The sequence below is a fragment of the Malaclemys terrapin genome, chromosome 3 (assembly GCF_027887155.1).
Source record: "Malaclemys terrapin pileata isolate rMalTer1 chromosome 3, rMalTer1.hap1, whole genome shotgun sequence".
In the NCBI taxonomy this organism is placed as follows: domain Eukaryota; kingdom Metazoa; phylum Chordata; order Testudines; family Emydidae; genus Malaclemys; species Malaclemys terrapin.
Window position 1 is genome coordinate 160,103,728 of NC_071507.1, and position 16,169 is coordinate 160,119,896.

The 16,169-nt window shown below is 38.8% G+C and overlaps 1 protein-coding gene across 8 annotated transcripts in view; it reads left to right on the plus strand.

Annotated features, from left to right (window-relative positions):
• Positions 1–16,169, plus strand: part of KHDRBS2 (KH RNA binding domain containing, signal transduction associated 2) — a 650,326-nt gene that overhangs the window by 555,247 nt on the left and 78,910 nt on the right. For all 8 annotated transcript variants that reach the window (XR_008444592.1, XR_008444587.1, XR_008444588.1 and 5 more), the window contains one exon: positions 13,415–13,473. Coding sequence is in view for 1 of the 8 variants with exons in the window: in XM_054024593.1 (XP_053880568.1) it covers positions 13,415–13,473 (59 nt within the window). In the remaining 7 variants the exon portion in view is untranslated. The remainder of the gene's footprint in view (positions 1–13,414; positions 13,474–16,169) is intronic.

Here is a 16,169-nt window from a genome sequence, read left to right on the forward strand (position 1 = left end):
AAATGTGTGCATATCCTTCAGATTATAATTCTACACAATACTGCAAAAAATTAACTTTTTCTTATAGCTCTCTTCTCATGTATGTAGCAATGAGGCAGAATTAGCTAAAAATACTAATAACATTTCTAATAAAAAATTAGAAACCAAATATTTAACAGAGGGTCTAGAGAGCAAAGACACAATTACACATGTCCACTTATTCTACTAATCATTAAAAAACAGGAAGAAACATAGCAATCGCCACATCACAGGGGACTTAGACTATGGTCTAGCTACACAGCAGCTTCTTAAAGAAATACGCTCATCAATATTGCTTTATTTTTAGGCTAGGTCTACACTGGGGGGGGGTCGACCTAAGATATGCAACTTCAGCTACGCGAATAGCTGTCAGCGTATCTTAGGTCGATTTACCTGGCCATGAGGACGGCGGCGACTTGACCGCTACTGCTCCCCCGTCGACTCTGCTTCCACCTCTTGCCTCAGTAGAGTTCCGGAGTCGACGGCAGAGCAATCGGGCATCGATTTTAAGATGCGATAAATCGATCCCCAATAGATCGAACACTACCCATCAATCCGGCAGGTAGTGTAGAAGTACCCTTAGTCTTAAACAATATCCTGGGACCCACATTGTAATATCTGAGTGCATATTAAAAAAATTAATATGAAAACTGTTGTCAGTCTTGCCTCTGGCATCCATATTCATGGATGAAGTAGGTACTCCCCTACCTACAGGCCAAAATGACAAAAAGGACAGAGTGAACAAAATGTGTCTTGCATCACATCACTAAGCCAAAGCTCTGGCAGACTGCAAGAGGGCATGAATGTCAGAAGCAAGAGTGCCCCAGTCAGAATCCCCTCCTGTTCTTCCTCAGGAGTTGAATCCCATGGAGCAGCTGATCACAACTTCCACAACACTAGGGAAAATCTATGTGATTAAATACCCAGGTCACAGGCCATCCATGTCTTTGTAGATGATTACAGCAGTGTTACCATAATGGCTAGGAACCCTAGTCATGGATCAGGACCCCACTGTGCTAGGTGCTGTACACGTAGAACAAAAAGACAGTCCCTGCTCCCAAAAATTTACAATCCAAACATCTAAAAATGTATTTGGAGCCAGTGCAGACCACAGGGCACAGTAGTAGCTGAGATATCTCAGTATTTCCCTATGTAAAGTACAGTACAGGTATCATTGGGAGGTAACTATTGGCAAATTTTGACTTTTTAATGATGTTCCCCATAGCGGGGAAATCTTCGCATAGCTCATCACTAATCCATCAGTTCCCCTGGCCCTGATATTTTAACAGAAAACCATCACCTGACTCCCTATTTACCTACTTACGTGGTCTTGTGGGGGAAGCCTGGCAGGCTGCTACATATTCTGGTGTTGCAGTGTCCTCTTCGGGTATGACCAGATGTTTACTCTCTTGGCCAAACATCCTTTTCCACTCCATGACCAAATATCCTCTTCCTTTTCCACTCCAATCCTCAGATGCAATACTCTGAGGGCAACCTCCACACAGCAGAACTGAGAAACTCCATCACTGGATCCCCCTCCCACTTAAGGAGTGAAATCTCTCTTCATTTAAGACAAGTAACCAGCAGTTTTACCTGTACTGGACACAATGACCACAAAAGAAAAACTTGGGCTTGGTTTAGTTTCTGTACAAGTTTTTTATTCTTAAAGCGGAAAACATGCTAAGTATAGAAATGAAGTAGAGCACAAACTGATTTAATTTCCTACCAAATTATTGATGAGCAAATATTTTCAAAAGACATAAAAGACAAAGATACAGAGTTGTTGTCAAAACACTTTCAGTATTATTTGCATGTGCTAACGCTCCCATACATACTGTAGAGCCTCAGTAAATTGCATTCAGATATATATGTCCTGATTGCATTCAGCAGTAAACTGTATAGATAGGTATAGATATAATCTTACCTGAATGTAAAATAAGTTGAAATAAATCCATAATGCCAAAATCTGATACCCTTACTTATGTGGAATAGTGCCTTACTCTGTAATTAGCCCCAGTGTTTTCAGTGTGACTAGCTGCCTGGTATAAAATACTATTTCATACTAGTTGTAGATTAAGGTACCCATGAGTAAAGGTATCAATTCTGGTCCATAGTACTTTGAATAACCTCTAATTTCTGCAACAGAGTCCTTCTTTCTTGTATCCCCTGCTGACACATAGATTGCCTATCACTTTTGTCTCACCGTCTCTGAATATTACAATATAAGAAAATATATAGTTAGCTCTAATCCAGGCAACAGCTGGGAGAGTGGCTGCATGGTTCTTGGTAAAATATCATATACTGTATAATTTTTCTCTCTTGTACCCTCTCCCCATTTTAACCAGCCTGCATTGTATTTATACTATGCTGTATTTCATTTTGGTTTTGTGCTTATATCTACCTGTTCATAAATAAAGATTTCCCTGCATTTTATTTTCAAACCATTGAAATCAATCAAGGCAGCAAGCCTAAAAGATGACATTTTATGTATCTTCACTGCAATCCACTTACAGCATTCATCATTAGAAACTGTTTTCAAATGCCACTTCTCATTTATTTGATTCAATGAGCAAAACTGAATCAAATCGAGTTGCTCTGAAGTAGAGAAAAGTTTGTCTTCTAAATCACTTGTATCCTCTAAAATTCTTGGAAGATTTTTTTCTTCATAGATCTCCACTCTTATGTTTGATGTCCCACTAATAACATTTTTGGAGTAGATTGTACAGTTCTAGAAATTCTCTCTCTCTCTCGTCTGTATCATTGAATAGGGATCATGGCAAATCGTGTCTTTAGAATCCATCATTTTCTACAAAACTCCAAAGAACTTGATGATAATTTTCTCTCATGTTTTGTGTGTGTGCATGTGAGAAAGAGCATATTTGGGGGATGCAGCAGTTATTAGTGTGTCAGTGGTCATAGCAGATAAATGGGAGACAGGTTTCTATTCCAGACTATGCCACTGATTCATTGTGTTACCTTGGGACCTAATTCTGTAGCTCATCCACTTGTACACTGGTGTAATTCCATTAAGTCCACTGAGTTGCTGCTGATTTATGTTAGTGTAAGATCAGAGTTTAATAGATTTGAGGGCCAGAATGGACCACTGTGATTATCTTCTGTACTCTTCAGGCATACTACTGGTATAGAATTTTACTCACTGATTTCTACAGTGGAGAGAATTATTTCTCCCTGTTACACTTGTGAACACTATCAAACTGAAGCTCTCAGAATCAGATCCTCCGTTTTCCTTTCTATAAAATTTTCTTGAATATTGTTTGTATGTTCTGAGGCCATGGTCATTTTGTGTTCATTTTCTGGGAATAGTCAGGAACCAAGTTTTATTAGATACCAAACGTTAGATTCATGTACACTCATCCAGTCAGTGAACAGAATGATATGACGGCCCACATCCTGCAAACACGTATGCACGTGCTTAACTTTAAACATGTGAGTAATTCATTGAAATTTTGTTATATTGAGACTACTCACATGTTTAACTTTAAGCAAGTTTGCAGGGTTGGAGCTAAGTGATTAATCAGAACACCCACAATTAAGCAATACATCTCAAATTATTAATATTCAATACTGCACTCACTGCTCAAACTGAAACATTTTCAATCAATTTATAGTATAAAAACATAGTGCATTACCTGGCACCTTGGGGCCCTGATCCTGATTTGAACCTTTAGTTGGAACTGCAAAACAAATGATTAATAATAAAATACATTTGAATAACAAATATATTCAAAGAAATAATCCATGGGGAGATACTCCAGGAGCAGAAAAAGAGGTTAGATTTGTCAAGTAAATTATTCCTTTTGCTCTAGCAATAATCCTACTCTGATGATACTTTCAATCAAGAATTACTCCTGAATCTCATGCCTCCAGCCTGAGTCCTATTGGAAACTCTCCTATATTTTAAGATATTTATATCCTTATGCACCTGTAAGCTGACTCAAGATCTCTGCCCCACTAAGCATGCTCTAATTAATGTACATCAGTGGCCCCAGCATATTCTCTGAGATCTCTTGAAATTTTCAGATGAAAACTTTTTATTGAAGTTTTCACAAAAATACTTTCAAATATTATTTTGCAAAAAAATTGAAAATTAATTTAGTTTATTGGCTTTCAAATTTTTCCTTCTCTCCTTACTTCTTTGTTTTACCTTTTTGCACTCTTTTCAGTGGCAAAATGGAAAAATGAAAAAAAAGAGAAAAGGAGGGAAAGGAGAATGGAACAACAACCCCCCAAAAAATTTCTAAAGCAAACATTTTTAAAAAATATATCTTCATGAAAATTTGCTCATTCTCAAAACTTGTAGAAAGCACTTTTTTTTGTGCAAAAAATCATTATCATTTTCAACAAGCTCTGTTCTCCAACTAGTTCTTATAATCGCAGAAAGCAGGACCTCCCCATGCTTCTTATTATATAGATATATAAAAATTCTCTTTTCTCCCTCACTAAATGTAAAAGAAGGTCAGCTGTCCCAGAAAAGAGAGTGGACAATGGAGAAACAAGACTCCAAAAGGTAGATTCAGAATTTATCACCTCTTCATTTTTATCCCAAAATCATATTTATCACCAACGCTGAGCTGAGGTTGGTGGGTGGAGATGAAAGTCCTACATAACGATATTTATATAAAAGTAGAATTATAAAGGAACTTCAAATCTTGCTAATGAAGAGTAAAGAGTTCAAGAGATGTCCCAATAGACAGTGTAATAACAAACATCATTCCCTAAGTGCTGATGATTCGAGTCTTAGGAAGCAAAGGGTAGACTACAGACACCAAACAATTCGGTGAGCATCTTTACGCTAAATGTGAAGGAGTACAGGGAGCATTTCCATACAGCAAATGTTCTACCAGCACTAACGTGTCAAGCTGAGGGTTTGTTTCTTTGTGTCAATGTGCAAATCTTTGGGATTCCCAGGAAAGACTCCCAGGTGCTAAACTGCTGATACATTCAATGTGTCATTACACTGAGCCTCAATAAGAGGGTAAAGCCTCAAGAGCCACTGGGATTTAACCCCCTTTACTGACTAGCTAGAAGCACTGATATGCCAAGCCTCTTGATGGTACTGGAATGGTGGCAATGAGCCATAGGAGATGCCAATGCAGTTATACCAAAGGTTCTTGCCTAGCCATACCAGGAAGCAGGAAGAATCCAAGTGTGTCTCAGTATTAGTTAACTGATGCAGGCCATGGACTCTTCCTTTTTTGCTGGGAATCCAGATTGTGTCGGAGGCTGGCAAACAGAAAATTGATGCTGTCTTATCTCTGTAAACGAAACAACCTGTGGAAAGCCAGAAACAAATAATAATAATTTTAAGAGACATGCAGAAATTAAGACATTAAGCATTTTGAGTTTAGGAAATCAAAAGAGAAGTCAGGGGACATTAATAAAAACGGTACGTCTACACTGCAGTCAGGAAAGTAATTTACCGCTCAGGTAGGCATACTTGCACTAGCTTTTATCAAGCTAGCATGCTAAAAATAGCAGTGGGGCCACAGATATATGGGCTAGCTGCCCAAATTCAATCCTATCTAACCCCGTGGATATATACTAGGACAGTAGGCCCATGCCACCACCTGTGCAGCCATGTCTACACTGCTAGCTTTAGCAGACCAACTCAATCAAATCTAGCATGGATACATCTACCTGAGCTGGAAATTGTCCCCCCGCAGCTGCAGTGTACACATACCCCTAATAATACCCAATCCCCAATAGAGACAGTAGCATTAAAAGCTGAAGCTGCTTGAATTGGAGCCATTGGACAGCTCCTTCACTGATCATGGTTGCAAAGGAAATGAATAGATTGTTCTGGGCCACTGGGTTACCTGATGTTGGAACAAGCTCAGTAGGATAGTACCCTCAAGTTTGCCTACAAGTGCTTCATTAGTTCAAAAACCTTAAGAGCTGGGAGAGTTTGCTGCACAACTCACAAGTGACATGAAAACCAGAAGCAAGAATTTGGCAATATCTTCAAAGAAACAGAATTATTATGTATTTTTCCCTTACCCACCTTTTGAAGTCCACTTATGGAAGATGCTAGGCAAGTGAAAGTACTATTGTACAGTATGGACCAGATCCTCAACTTGTTTAAATGGTTGTAGCTCAGTTGAAGTCATTGGAGCCAAGTTTCTGCCCCATGTTACGTCTCCAGAAAAAAAGTCATATTATGTTTTTATATTCTCAGCAGAATGTTGAAGAATTACTTTGAAATGCACTCAGCTATCTTTCATTTTCTATGTTAAAACATCGTGCCATATGGCTATTAATGATTACCCATGGTCACTCTTACATATTACTATTTAATTTAAAGTTTAATTATAAGTTTTATGAATTCACAATTAAGCATTTAAATTACACATGGAAAACTTTTAAAAGTATCTGCCTGTGACATGTCTCTCTGTCTCTCATTGGCCTGAACTCAATCTATATCTGGACTTCATCAATCCATGGAAGGTACCCACCCATTGATAGCAAACTGGAAGTGAAGAATATCGTATTCCACTGAAACTATACCTAAGATAATTTAATCAAAATGATAAGCAAGGGGAGATTTACTTTGTTATTTCTGAGAGAAGAAGTGAAGAAATTCCATAACAGGCTCTGAACTTCAGGGCCTTTATTAAAACTATTAAAAAAACAAAAATAAAATCAAGAAACATGTCACCAAAGCTAAGCTATCATTAATACTCTTAAACTAAACTTAGACTAAATCAATCAATCATTCAGTCATCATTAATTCTCCTTCTTATGGAACATAAAGTGCATGTTTCTTATCACCCATTCCCAGATAGCCCAGTCTCCTGCCAATGTTGTGGCTTGCTCTATATTAAACCTGGGGCAGGCAAGGTCAGAAGCTTTGACATCCTTCCAGGATGTGCTAGGCTGTCTGTGAGGTCTTCTCCATCCAGATTTTGTTGGGTTGAAGACATAAAGCTGGTGGGGTGGTATGGACTCCCGCATACAGAGCAGATGATAAAGCCACCTGAGCTGGTGTTGAGTCACTTCAGAAGATATTGGAGGCTGGTTGGTCTGACGCCTGACATCCTTATTCGTAACACGATGAAACTACCATATGCCTTAAATAGATTGTTGCTGTTTCATGTTGAAAGCATCCATCTGGTGCATTTGCACCTCTATGGTAGCCCAGATTTCAGAACCACTCCTATAACATTGCTGATTCAAGGTGGCTTATCTGTTTGGAACATACCCTGAAAACCATTGGATCTCCTACCACTTTGTCATTTGAATTGAAGCAATACAACATTTCATGATTGGACTCTGCAAGACCCATTGAAGTGGCAGGGATGAGCCTATTATTGGCTATCATTTTCCTATGGTCAGGCCCCAATGAGGAGGGTAGTGGTCACATTTGCCTTGGTGATGTTGCCTTGGCCTTGTCAAGGAACATTTGTAAAGCCCTCAAAAGCTTCACTCCCATCTCCAGATGTATTGTGGTGGCAAGACTTTCTCATTAGACATCGCAACATCATCATCATCATCACTGCTTATGCACTGATTAATCTTACCAATGAGGAGGACAAGGAATAATATGCATGAGCCATGTATGACATCATCAGCAGAGACTCTACTCATGACATTATTGTTGTTATCCAATGCCAGTGCCACACTGGGATGCTCAAACAGCTTGGCTGGAAAGTGTTGGGCATTTTTTATGGATGCGACCACAAACAATATTTGTGAGCAACTGCTCAAGCTTTGTGCTGCAACCAGACTCCATGTTTCTGACACTGGTTTCAAAGGAAGAACATACATGCATGGACTTGATATGGGAATGATGGGTGAACAAAACACTAGAAAGTGGTAGCATGCTAAACACCAAGGCAGGGTGTCAGAGAAGATGGAAAGAACACTTTCAGGACCTTCTTAACTGCAGCACCTGGAGGATGCAAAGAGTCCAGTGAACACACCTCCATATAATGTAGAGGATGTCACTGTGGAGGAGGTACAAAGTGCAGCCTGTAAGCTAAACAGTGGCCATTCTGCTTAGCTGATCGAGCATGGCATGGACTCTGTCTTAGAGTGGCTGACCCATATTATCAATAAAGTATGGATGCATGAGAAACTAAACAATACAGCCATCAAATTAAGAGCAACAGAGTCAAAGCAACAAGTTAGTCTAAGCGCTGGAATAAATGACCAATTTAGTTAAAACATCAGATTAATACAAGAAATAATCAACCTGTTATTAAATGTTAAAAATGGATCTAAAGAGGTGCCTGTCTGTTTGGTTATAAATCCCAACTCAAGATTTTCCAAGTCAATCAAAACTATAACTTGGAACTGGTTTAATGTATTGTTACTGAAACAAGATTATTATTTAATGTCTGAACCACAACCTCAGAGCCAATTAAAAGCTTCCTCCTTAGATTTCAGTTCTTGAGTTGTGGCTAACCCTTTACTTTCCGACTCCCAGCAAAGATATTATAATGCAAGCCTTAATAGAACACTCTGATATGCAGAAGTTGGATAACTCTCATTTAGCAGTTTAGGTCTTCAGACAAATCAAATGTGAGGTTTACCTTGGAGCCATGCAACTTGATTCAATCAGGTTAGGATTAAATCATCTTTAGCTCAAATTTACTTGGAAAAGGCCGACTTATCTCAGAAACTTAAAAAAAATCAGTGTTTGCATACCACAGAGACTGTAAGTTTATGATCCCCCAAAATATCAAAAATACAGAACATGAAGCCAGTTTTAAGGAAGGTGACACAGCTTTACTTTAGTGAAAAGGTCTTGAGGTGACATTATGTCATCAGTTTAAAGAAAGTTTGACCCTATAAAAATAACTACTTGAAAAGATTTAGCGACAGCCAGACCCTCAATATTCATCCATCAGCAAAATTAAAAATAAACGTAAACATCTTATGATCAGATGTCAACATACTTCTTACAAACAAGACAATTCAGGCATTTTTAAATTTAGGAACTAGGCCATAAGTCAAAAAGCTTATCTTTGAAAGTTTTCATCTTGATAGAGAAAAATTACTTTAAAACCTCCTAAGATGAGAACCCATTTAAGAAATAAAAATAATGAAACCTTCATGAAGGTCTGTATCCCCTTATATGCTACTTCTCTCACAAGTAGGACCATTGATATTAACATCTAAGGGTTGGAAACTCAAGCCCATTGTGATTTGGAAGCCCTGTGGCTAAAATACTGTGCAGTGGTTAAAAATGTAGGAGTTTGATGTGAAAGATTGGTAATGAGTTAATATATTTTCTAAAACAGATATGATTACTTCCTGCTTTCAGGTAGGTGCATGTACTTAAGAAAATTACACCTTGTGTTGCTTGAAGAGTAATGAATGCTAATCACAGATAATGGTGTGTTGTTTCCAATTAACACCACCAAGAAAATGTGGTGTTTCTAGAACTCATGAGCACTGTAGTTTCTAAATTATGGGATGTCATGGAACTCTAAAATTAAATAACCAAGTTTTGTTTATGCTGAATTCATTTGCTGATTATTTACTGAGATCTGCTACCGATCAACGTAATATGGTTGGATTATATTTATCTGTAGTGTGATAGTGTCTTTTAAAAGCCCTAAATATATATATAAGCCAGTTTTTTTACAGTCCAGGTTTTTTCAATATTGTTACTAGAGAATGACTTTTTACAAATATATGTTGTAGCCTGATCAATTATTAGAATTATATTTTTTTATTGAGCTGCACCATGCACTTGTCACAAATACAAGGTCATTCCTCAGGTGACTAGTTGGAGTTAATCAAGATGATAAAATTGGTGAAGCACACACACAAACTTCATAAGCTTTTATTAATTCAAACAAATATAATTGAAATAATTGAAAAATCAATATACATAAGTACAAGAATAAGATAAATACAGTAGAGTGGTTTCCTGTACTGTTCATACTTGCAGTCTTACATTGTGCATACTTACAATCTTATGGAGACAATTAGAAACAAGGGGAGAAGAAAGAGTAAGTGGAGCACATCAGGAGACTGGTCCCAGGTCAGGCAACGTGCTGTTCTAGAAATGGACATATCCAAGAAAGCAAGGAAAGTTCCAAATCATGTATAAGCATAGTTATACAGTTATATTCAGTCCACATGGACACAGGCAACATCAGCTCACCTTTTCCATATGTGTCGGCAATATCAGCCCATCTTATTACATACAAGTCTTTCTAGCTAACTATATTTATGCTTCCAATACCTAAGTAATTTGCATCAATGTGGTCTGCCTTGTAACAAAAGTTCCAAAGTGTATGGATTAGAGTCACTTGTTTTATACAGTGAATTGGGGGGAAGTGATTTATTTCAAGTGGCTGGAGATTGCAAAAGGTGATTTTTTTGTTTTTGTTTGTTTTGTTTTTTCCTAACTCTGCTATTCCATCACCATTCCCATCCTCTTCCCCAGAAATGCAGTCAATAGGTCAAAATTATGCTGTTTTAAATCACATTACATGCGATTTTTCATACTATTTGTCATATCTGTCAGGTCAGCTCTATGTTTTGAGCATATTTTAGGTCTAAACTGTAGGAAGTTTGAATATGATAAGACTGATTATTTAACCCTTGCTTTACTGCACTCGTTTTGCTCTCATGATTCCATTTAACTTTCCAATGAAATCACTAGAAACGTATAGCATGGCTAGTATGTTCAATAGAATATTAGATATATTGTGCCTGGTCAGCTGTAGAATATTTAGCATCAGTCCTAAGTGCTTACATGGTCATGTCAATGCGGTATTTGAGCACTTGAAAAACTGCTTGCTGAAACAGTGACTTTTTAGGAAATATTACAGAATATTTATAGAAAATGTACTTTTAATTAAAAAACATCATTAGTATTTGCATTGGAAACCTGATTATAAAATTTTTTTACCTAGCCAGTCAGGGAACAAACATGTTTGTTTGAAACAGATTCAATGTCAAATATCAAATACTTGCAATGAATGTTCTCAAGAGAGCTATAGTACATGAATTTTTCTTAGGAATTATTCCAGGAAGAATTATGAATAAGAATTGCATTCAAGAAATTCAAAATCCAATATTTGTCTACAGCCATGGTAAAATTGTGTCTAAGCAAATAATTGTTACAAATTATTTGCCCAACTCTATTATCTTTATAAGATTTTTTTCTGCAGTGTTAAATATGTCTCTGCTTCAAATGTAAACCAATACTTTTTTTAAATCTCCTGGAAAATAGCCAAAGTAATAACGCAATGTTGAGGTGACCATGGAAATTTTGGTATCTTTGTGAGAGCCCGTCAGATGGAGCCTTTAGTTAAAAAGGTCAAATAGAACAAACAAACCAAAAAATTAACAGGAAACATATTATATTTTTTATTTAGTTCACTGAGGGTGGGGGAAATACAATTCAGTAATATAGATAAATTGTAAGCTTTCCTTGGCAGTGCCTGGCTGCCTTTTATTATTATATTTTTGCAGTGCCTAGCAAACTGGGAATTTGATCCTGATTTTGGGGCACGTAGGGTGTTACTGGAAAACAAATTATAAATAATAATAATAGTAAAGCTAAAATGTGACTAATTCAATCTCCATGTTAACATGGCTCACCATCTTTGCTTCACAGATATGCTGGTACCCATTACAGACAATAGCTGCAGATCATTAATTAGCAGCATGCAACAATAATCTAAAATGGCCTCTTCATTTTTTGATAACCTATTGTTATGACTATACATGATCACTGTTGATCAATAAACAAATAACTGGCAAGCAGTAGTTTTGAAACTAGCTCTGATTTTCCACTTCCTTGCACCTTGTATATTAATTTACATCTGTGCAAACTAGGTAAAAAAAATTTCTACTATTAATTTATTAACATTTTACACTTATTTCGCACTGGTACAAATCACTGCCTAACATTAAGGCTATGTTTTAGTTATGGGTATTTTTAGTAAAAGTCATGGACAGGTCACGGGCAGTAAACAATAAGTCACAGCCCTGTGACCTGTCCATGACTTTTCCTAAAAATACCTGTGACTAAATCTTACCTGCTGGGAGGGGGATGCTCCTGAAGACTGCTGCTGGGGAGGGCAGCACGGGGCAACACTTCTGCTGGGAGGGGAGTGGCCTGGGGTCACTGACGTGTGCGGGTGGGCGGCCTGCTGGGGGGGGCAGCGGTCTGCTGGGGGGGGGCAGCCCATGGCCCCGCCGCTGCTCTGGTGGGGGCAGTCCGGGCCCCTCCCACTGCCACCGCAGGTCCAGGCAGGAGGTGACCTGGGGCCTTGTTGCCGCCGCTGCTGATCCAGGCAGGGCCCCACTGCCACTGCTGCTAGTCCCGGACCGCTGCTCCAGGGCAGCGCCGGGGACCAGTTGCCTGGGGCTGCCAGAGCAGTGGCCAGTGTGACTGGTCCCGGGTCTTCCCCAGCTGCTGGGGTGGTCCTGGGGTCAGCCACACCAGGGCTGCAAAATTCACGAAGGTCACGGAAAGTTGTAGGAACCCATAAGGCTGTGGATAATCAGCCCTTCACTTTGTAAGGAATGTAGGCAGACCAGCCTTGCAGGAAGTGTAATTGAAAAATGGAATAAACTGCCAAAGTCCTCAGTAACACAAGCATCTTCAGGTTCAGTACAAAAGGCTGCGACAGACTGATAATATCCTATAATATCCTGAACAAACCTTATAGAATTAAGATAAGCTTTATTGGGTTAAGTTAAACCTTACTGAATTAGGTTAACACCTTTTAGGTACAGTGTTTTAAAAATGCAGTTGTGCATGTGGTGTTGTGGCATTGTATGTACTTCTCTGATAAGGAGGGGGGATGCTAATAAACTTCCTCAGTTATTAGCCTTGGGGAAACATGCATATACTAGTTCAAACTGGATTCTCCAGGGGACAAAGAAAAGACTTTTTGATTAAAAATCCTGAGTTTATTCTAACCTAAGGCTCCTTTTTTGATCTAGCAAACAAACAGGACTCCTGGTCAATGGAGGGCCTCAATCTTTAGGGAAGGATTAAAAGGACAAGGCCTACTGAAATCTCAGAGGACTGTGTACTTGTTCTGAGATGAAGCTCTGATGAACTTGTAACCACAAGGAAACCCTAGGGCAGGATATTATAAGACTGCACCTTGTTCTTGTGAATTGAATTTCTATCCCTAACCTTCTGCCACGTCTTTGAAAAATAATTCCTATGTTTACACATTTTTTGAATGATCTTATTTTAAAATTAGTAGATAATAAATGAAAATAAAAAATATAATATGTCCTCTCTATCTTATATTTGCACTGATTCTAGTGTCATTTGACTTTGTTATGTTTACATATAAAGGTAATAACATTTTAACTTTTGTTTACTATCTAAGCTTTTGTGTTGATTCCTTCTGATTATAGTAACATCTCTTGCTGTCTGAATCTATTGCAGTGTGCCTGAATATTATGATTATGGTCATGGAACAAGTGAAGATGCTTATGACAGCTACGGTAAGGCCTGTTCTATCTTTAGTAAAAGTGTGAAATCAAAAAACCAATCAGTCACTGACAGCTCCAAAATTACTTCTACCTTCTTTTTTGCTCTGCTTTTACAGAAGCCCAGACTAAATTGATTTGTGTAATTCTAGGGTGAGATTTGACTTATGGAACTAGGACCAGAAAATTGGACAGATCAATTTTGATCAAAATTTCAAAGGCAATTAATCACATAGATCAGTTTTAACAGCGACAGTGAGCATGCTGATTAGCGCCTGAGTATATTTCACAGTGTCAGTTGTCAGTCTTATTGATGTGACAACAATACTGTCTCTCTCCTGCTGTCATATCCATTATTTCAAGCAACAAGTATAACGTAGTCAAAAAGATTTTTTTATTCTTGGAATGATAGTACCAACAACTCCAATTAAAATCCAGAGTTCTAAAATACTTTATTGCAAAATGCCATGTAATTTTTAACTTTCTATAGATCAAATCTTGCTCCAAACTTCACAGTCATAGAATACCTGAACACACTGGAACTGGTTCCACTGCATGGGGGAAGAGGATGGGAGGAGAAAGGACAGCTTTGCTCCAAAAGGGTTCCCTCTTCCCCAGTGCACCTGGAAAGTTTGTGGTAGTTCTCATGGCTCCATGACTGCACAAATAATGAGAAAAGCTCCCTGTCAGGGTTCCCCCACACACCCTGAACTCTGAGGTACAGATGTGGGGACCCGCATGAAAGACCCTTTAAGCTTATATTCTACCAGCTTAGGTTAAAAACTTCCCCAAGGCACAAATTCCTTTCCTTGTCCTTGGACAGTATTGCTGCCACCACCAAGTGATTTACACAAAAATTCAGGGGAGGATCACTTGGAATCCTTATCCCCCCAAAATATCCTCCCCTTTCCTGGGGAGGCCTGAGAATAATATACCAACCAATCAGTTAGCAATGTGAGTACAGACCAGACCCTTTATCTTCAGGACACTAATATCAATCAGGTTCTTAAAAGAAGAACTTTATTATAAAGAAAAAAGTAAAAGAATCACACCTGCAAAATCAGGATGGAAGGTAAAAGATTTAAAACACAGAGGATTCCCCATTGGGCTCAGCTTCACAGTTACAAAAACAGGAATAAAACAACCTTTGTAGCATAGGAAAATTCACAAGCCAAAACAAAAGATAACCTAATGTGTTTCCTTGCCTTACTTACAATTTCTGTAATTTTAAATGGATCATTCCACGTATGTTTTCAGGAGATGTTGGTCTTGGTCTCTCCCTCGGTCCAGAGAGGGAACAAACAAAGAGAGCCACAAACAAATCCTCTCCCCCCCCCCAATTTGAAAGTATCTTCTTTCCCTATTAGTCCTTCTGGTCAGGTGCCAACTAAGTGATTTGAGCTACTTAACCCCTTACAGGTAAAGCGATTCAGTACAGCTGCCAAGGAGGGATTTTATGCTACCCTTTTCTTTATATTTATGACACTTCCCAGAGAGATGGACAGGGGACAGCCACAGGGCTTGCTACATCCCCTCTCAGACTACAGTAGCAGTGCCACAGCAGCTTTGCTGTAGGATTGTGACCTAGAAGAAGGATTCATTCCCACTTTGCCCACTGAACTCCACAGTGCATGGCCCATTTACCTGGGCTGTGTTTCTGGTCCAGAATCAGGCATTAAAATATTACTTTAGATGGTGCATTGAAATCCATTCCTTCTATTTCTCTGGAATGTTTTGCAGTAGTTTTTTACACTCAGTTGGAAGATCTGAGCCTGATCTCAGATGGTATATATCAGCATAATTTGAGTTAAGTCAACAGAGCCATGCTGATTCTCACCAATTGAGGATGTAGCCCAATATGTTCACAGTATAACATTTGATGTATTATTAGTTATTAACTATCATAATGTATATGGTGTTTTCCAAAACACACAACAAGACAAGAGAATGATGCTGGAAATGAAAATTCCAAGCGCATGATAATTTTATTCATGCAACTGTGAAGCAAATTTTAGGGCAATGCAAAGTTGCAGTTTCCTTTGTATTTGTACTGAAATCATGGTTTCTTAAGGGACATTGTCAAAATAATTGCATTGCATAATCAGAAATAACTTATTTTTGTATGTAATCAGTATTCGTGATACATGTGCTTTATACAATGTGCAGTCAAGTACATTTTCAGTGCTAAACAAGTAATAATATTAGCGTATTCATATGTATGTGTGCGCTTCAGTTACCCTTGGTTTTGTTTCTTTTGTGTATTTATTTGCTGTTATCATCCTGAGTAAAAAGAATACAATCTCTTCCAAAAATGCTGCAAAAGCAGTGGTCCCCTAACTATGGGGGGCAGGAGGAATGTTCAGGAGGGTGTGTAGCCAGGCTAGACCCCATGGCGGGCAGGGAAGAAGTGCCACCCAACCCCACTCTGCCCCCAGCCCAGCTCCAGCCCCAGCTACAGCTCTGCTCTGCCTCCTGCTTCACCCTCAGCCCAGCTCTGGCCCCAGCCTCAGCCCCACTCCGCTCCCTGCTTTGCTCCCAGCCCAGTTCTGCCCTCATTCCCTCTCTGTCCCCAGGCCAGCTCTGCCTCTAGTCCCAGCTCCTCCTCACTCCCCAGTTTTGCCCCCAACTCCACATTCAGCCCAAGCTCTCCTGCTGAGCCAACTGTGCAGTAATGGAGTGGTGTGTGGACACATTCCATTACTGGTAAGGAG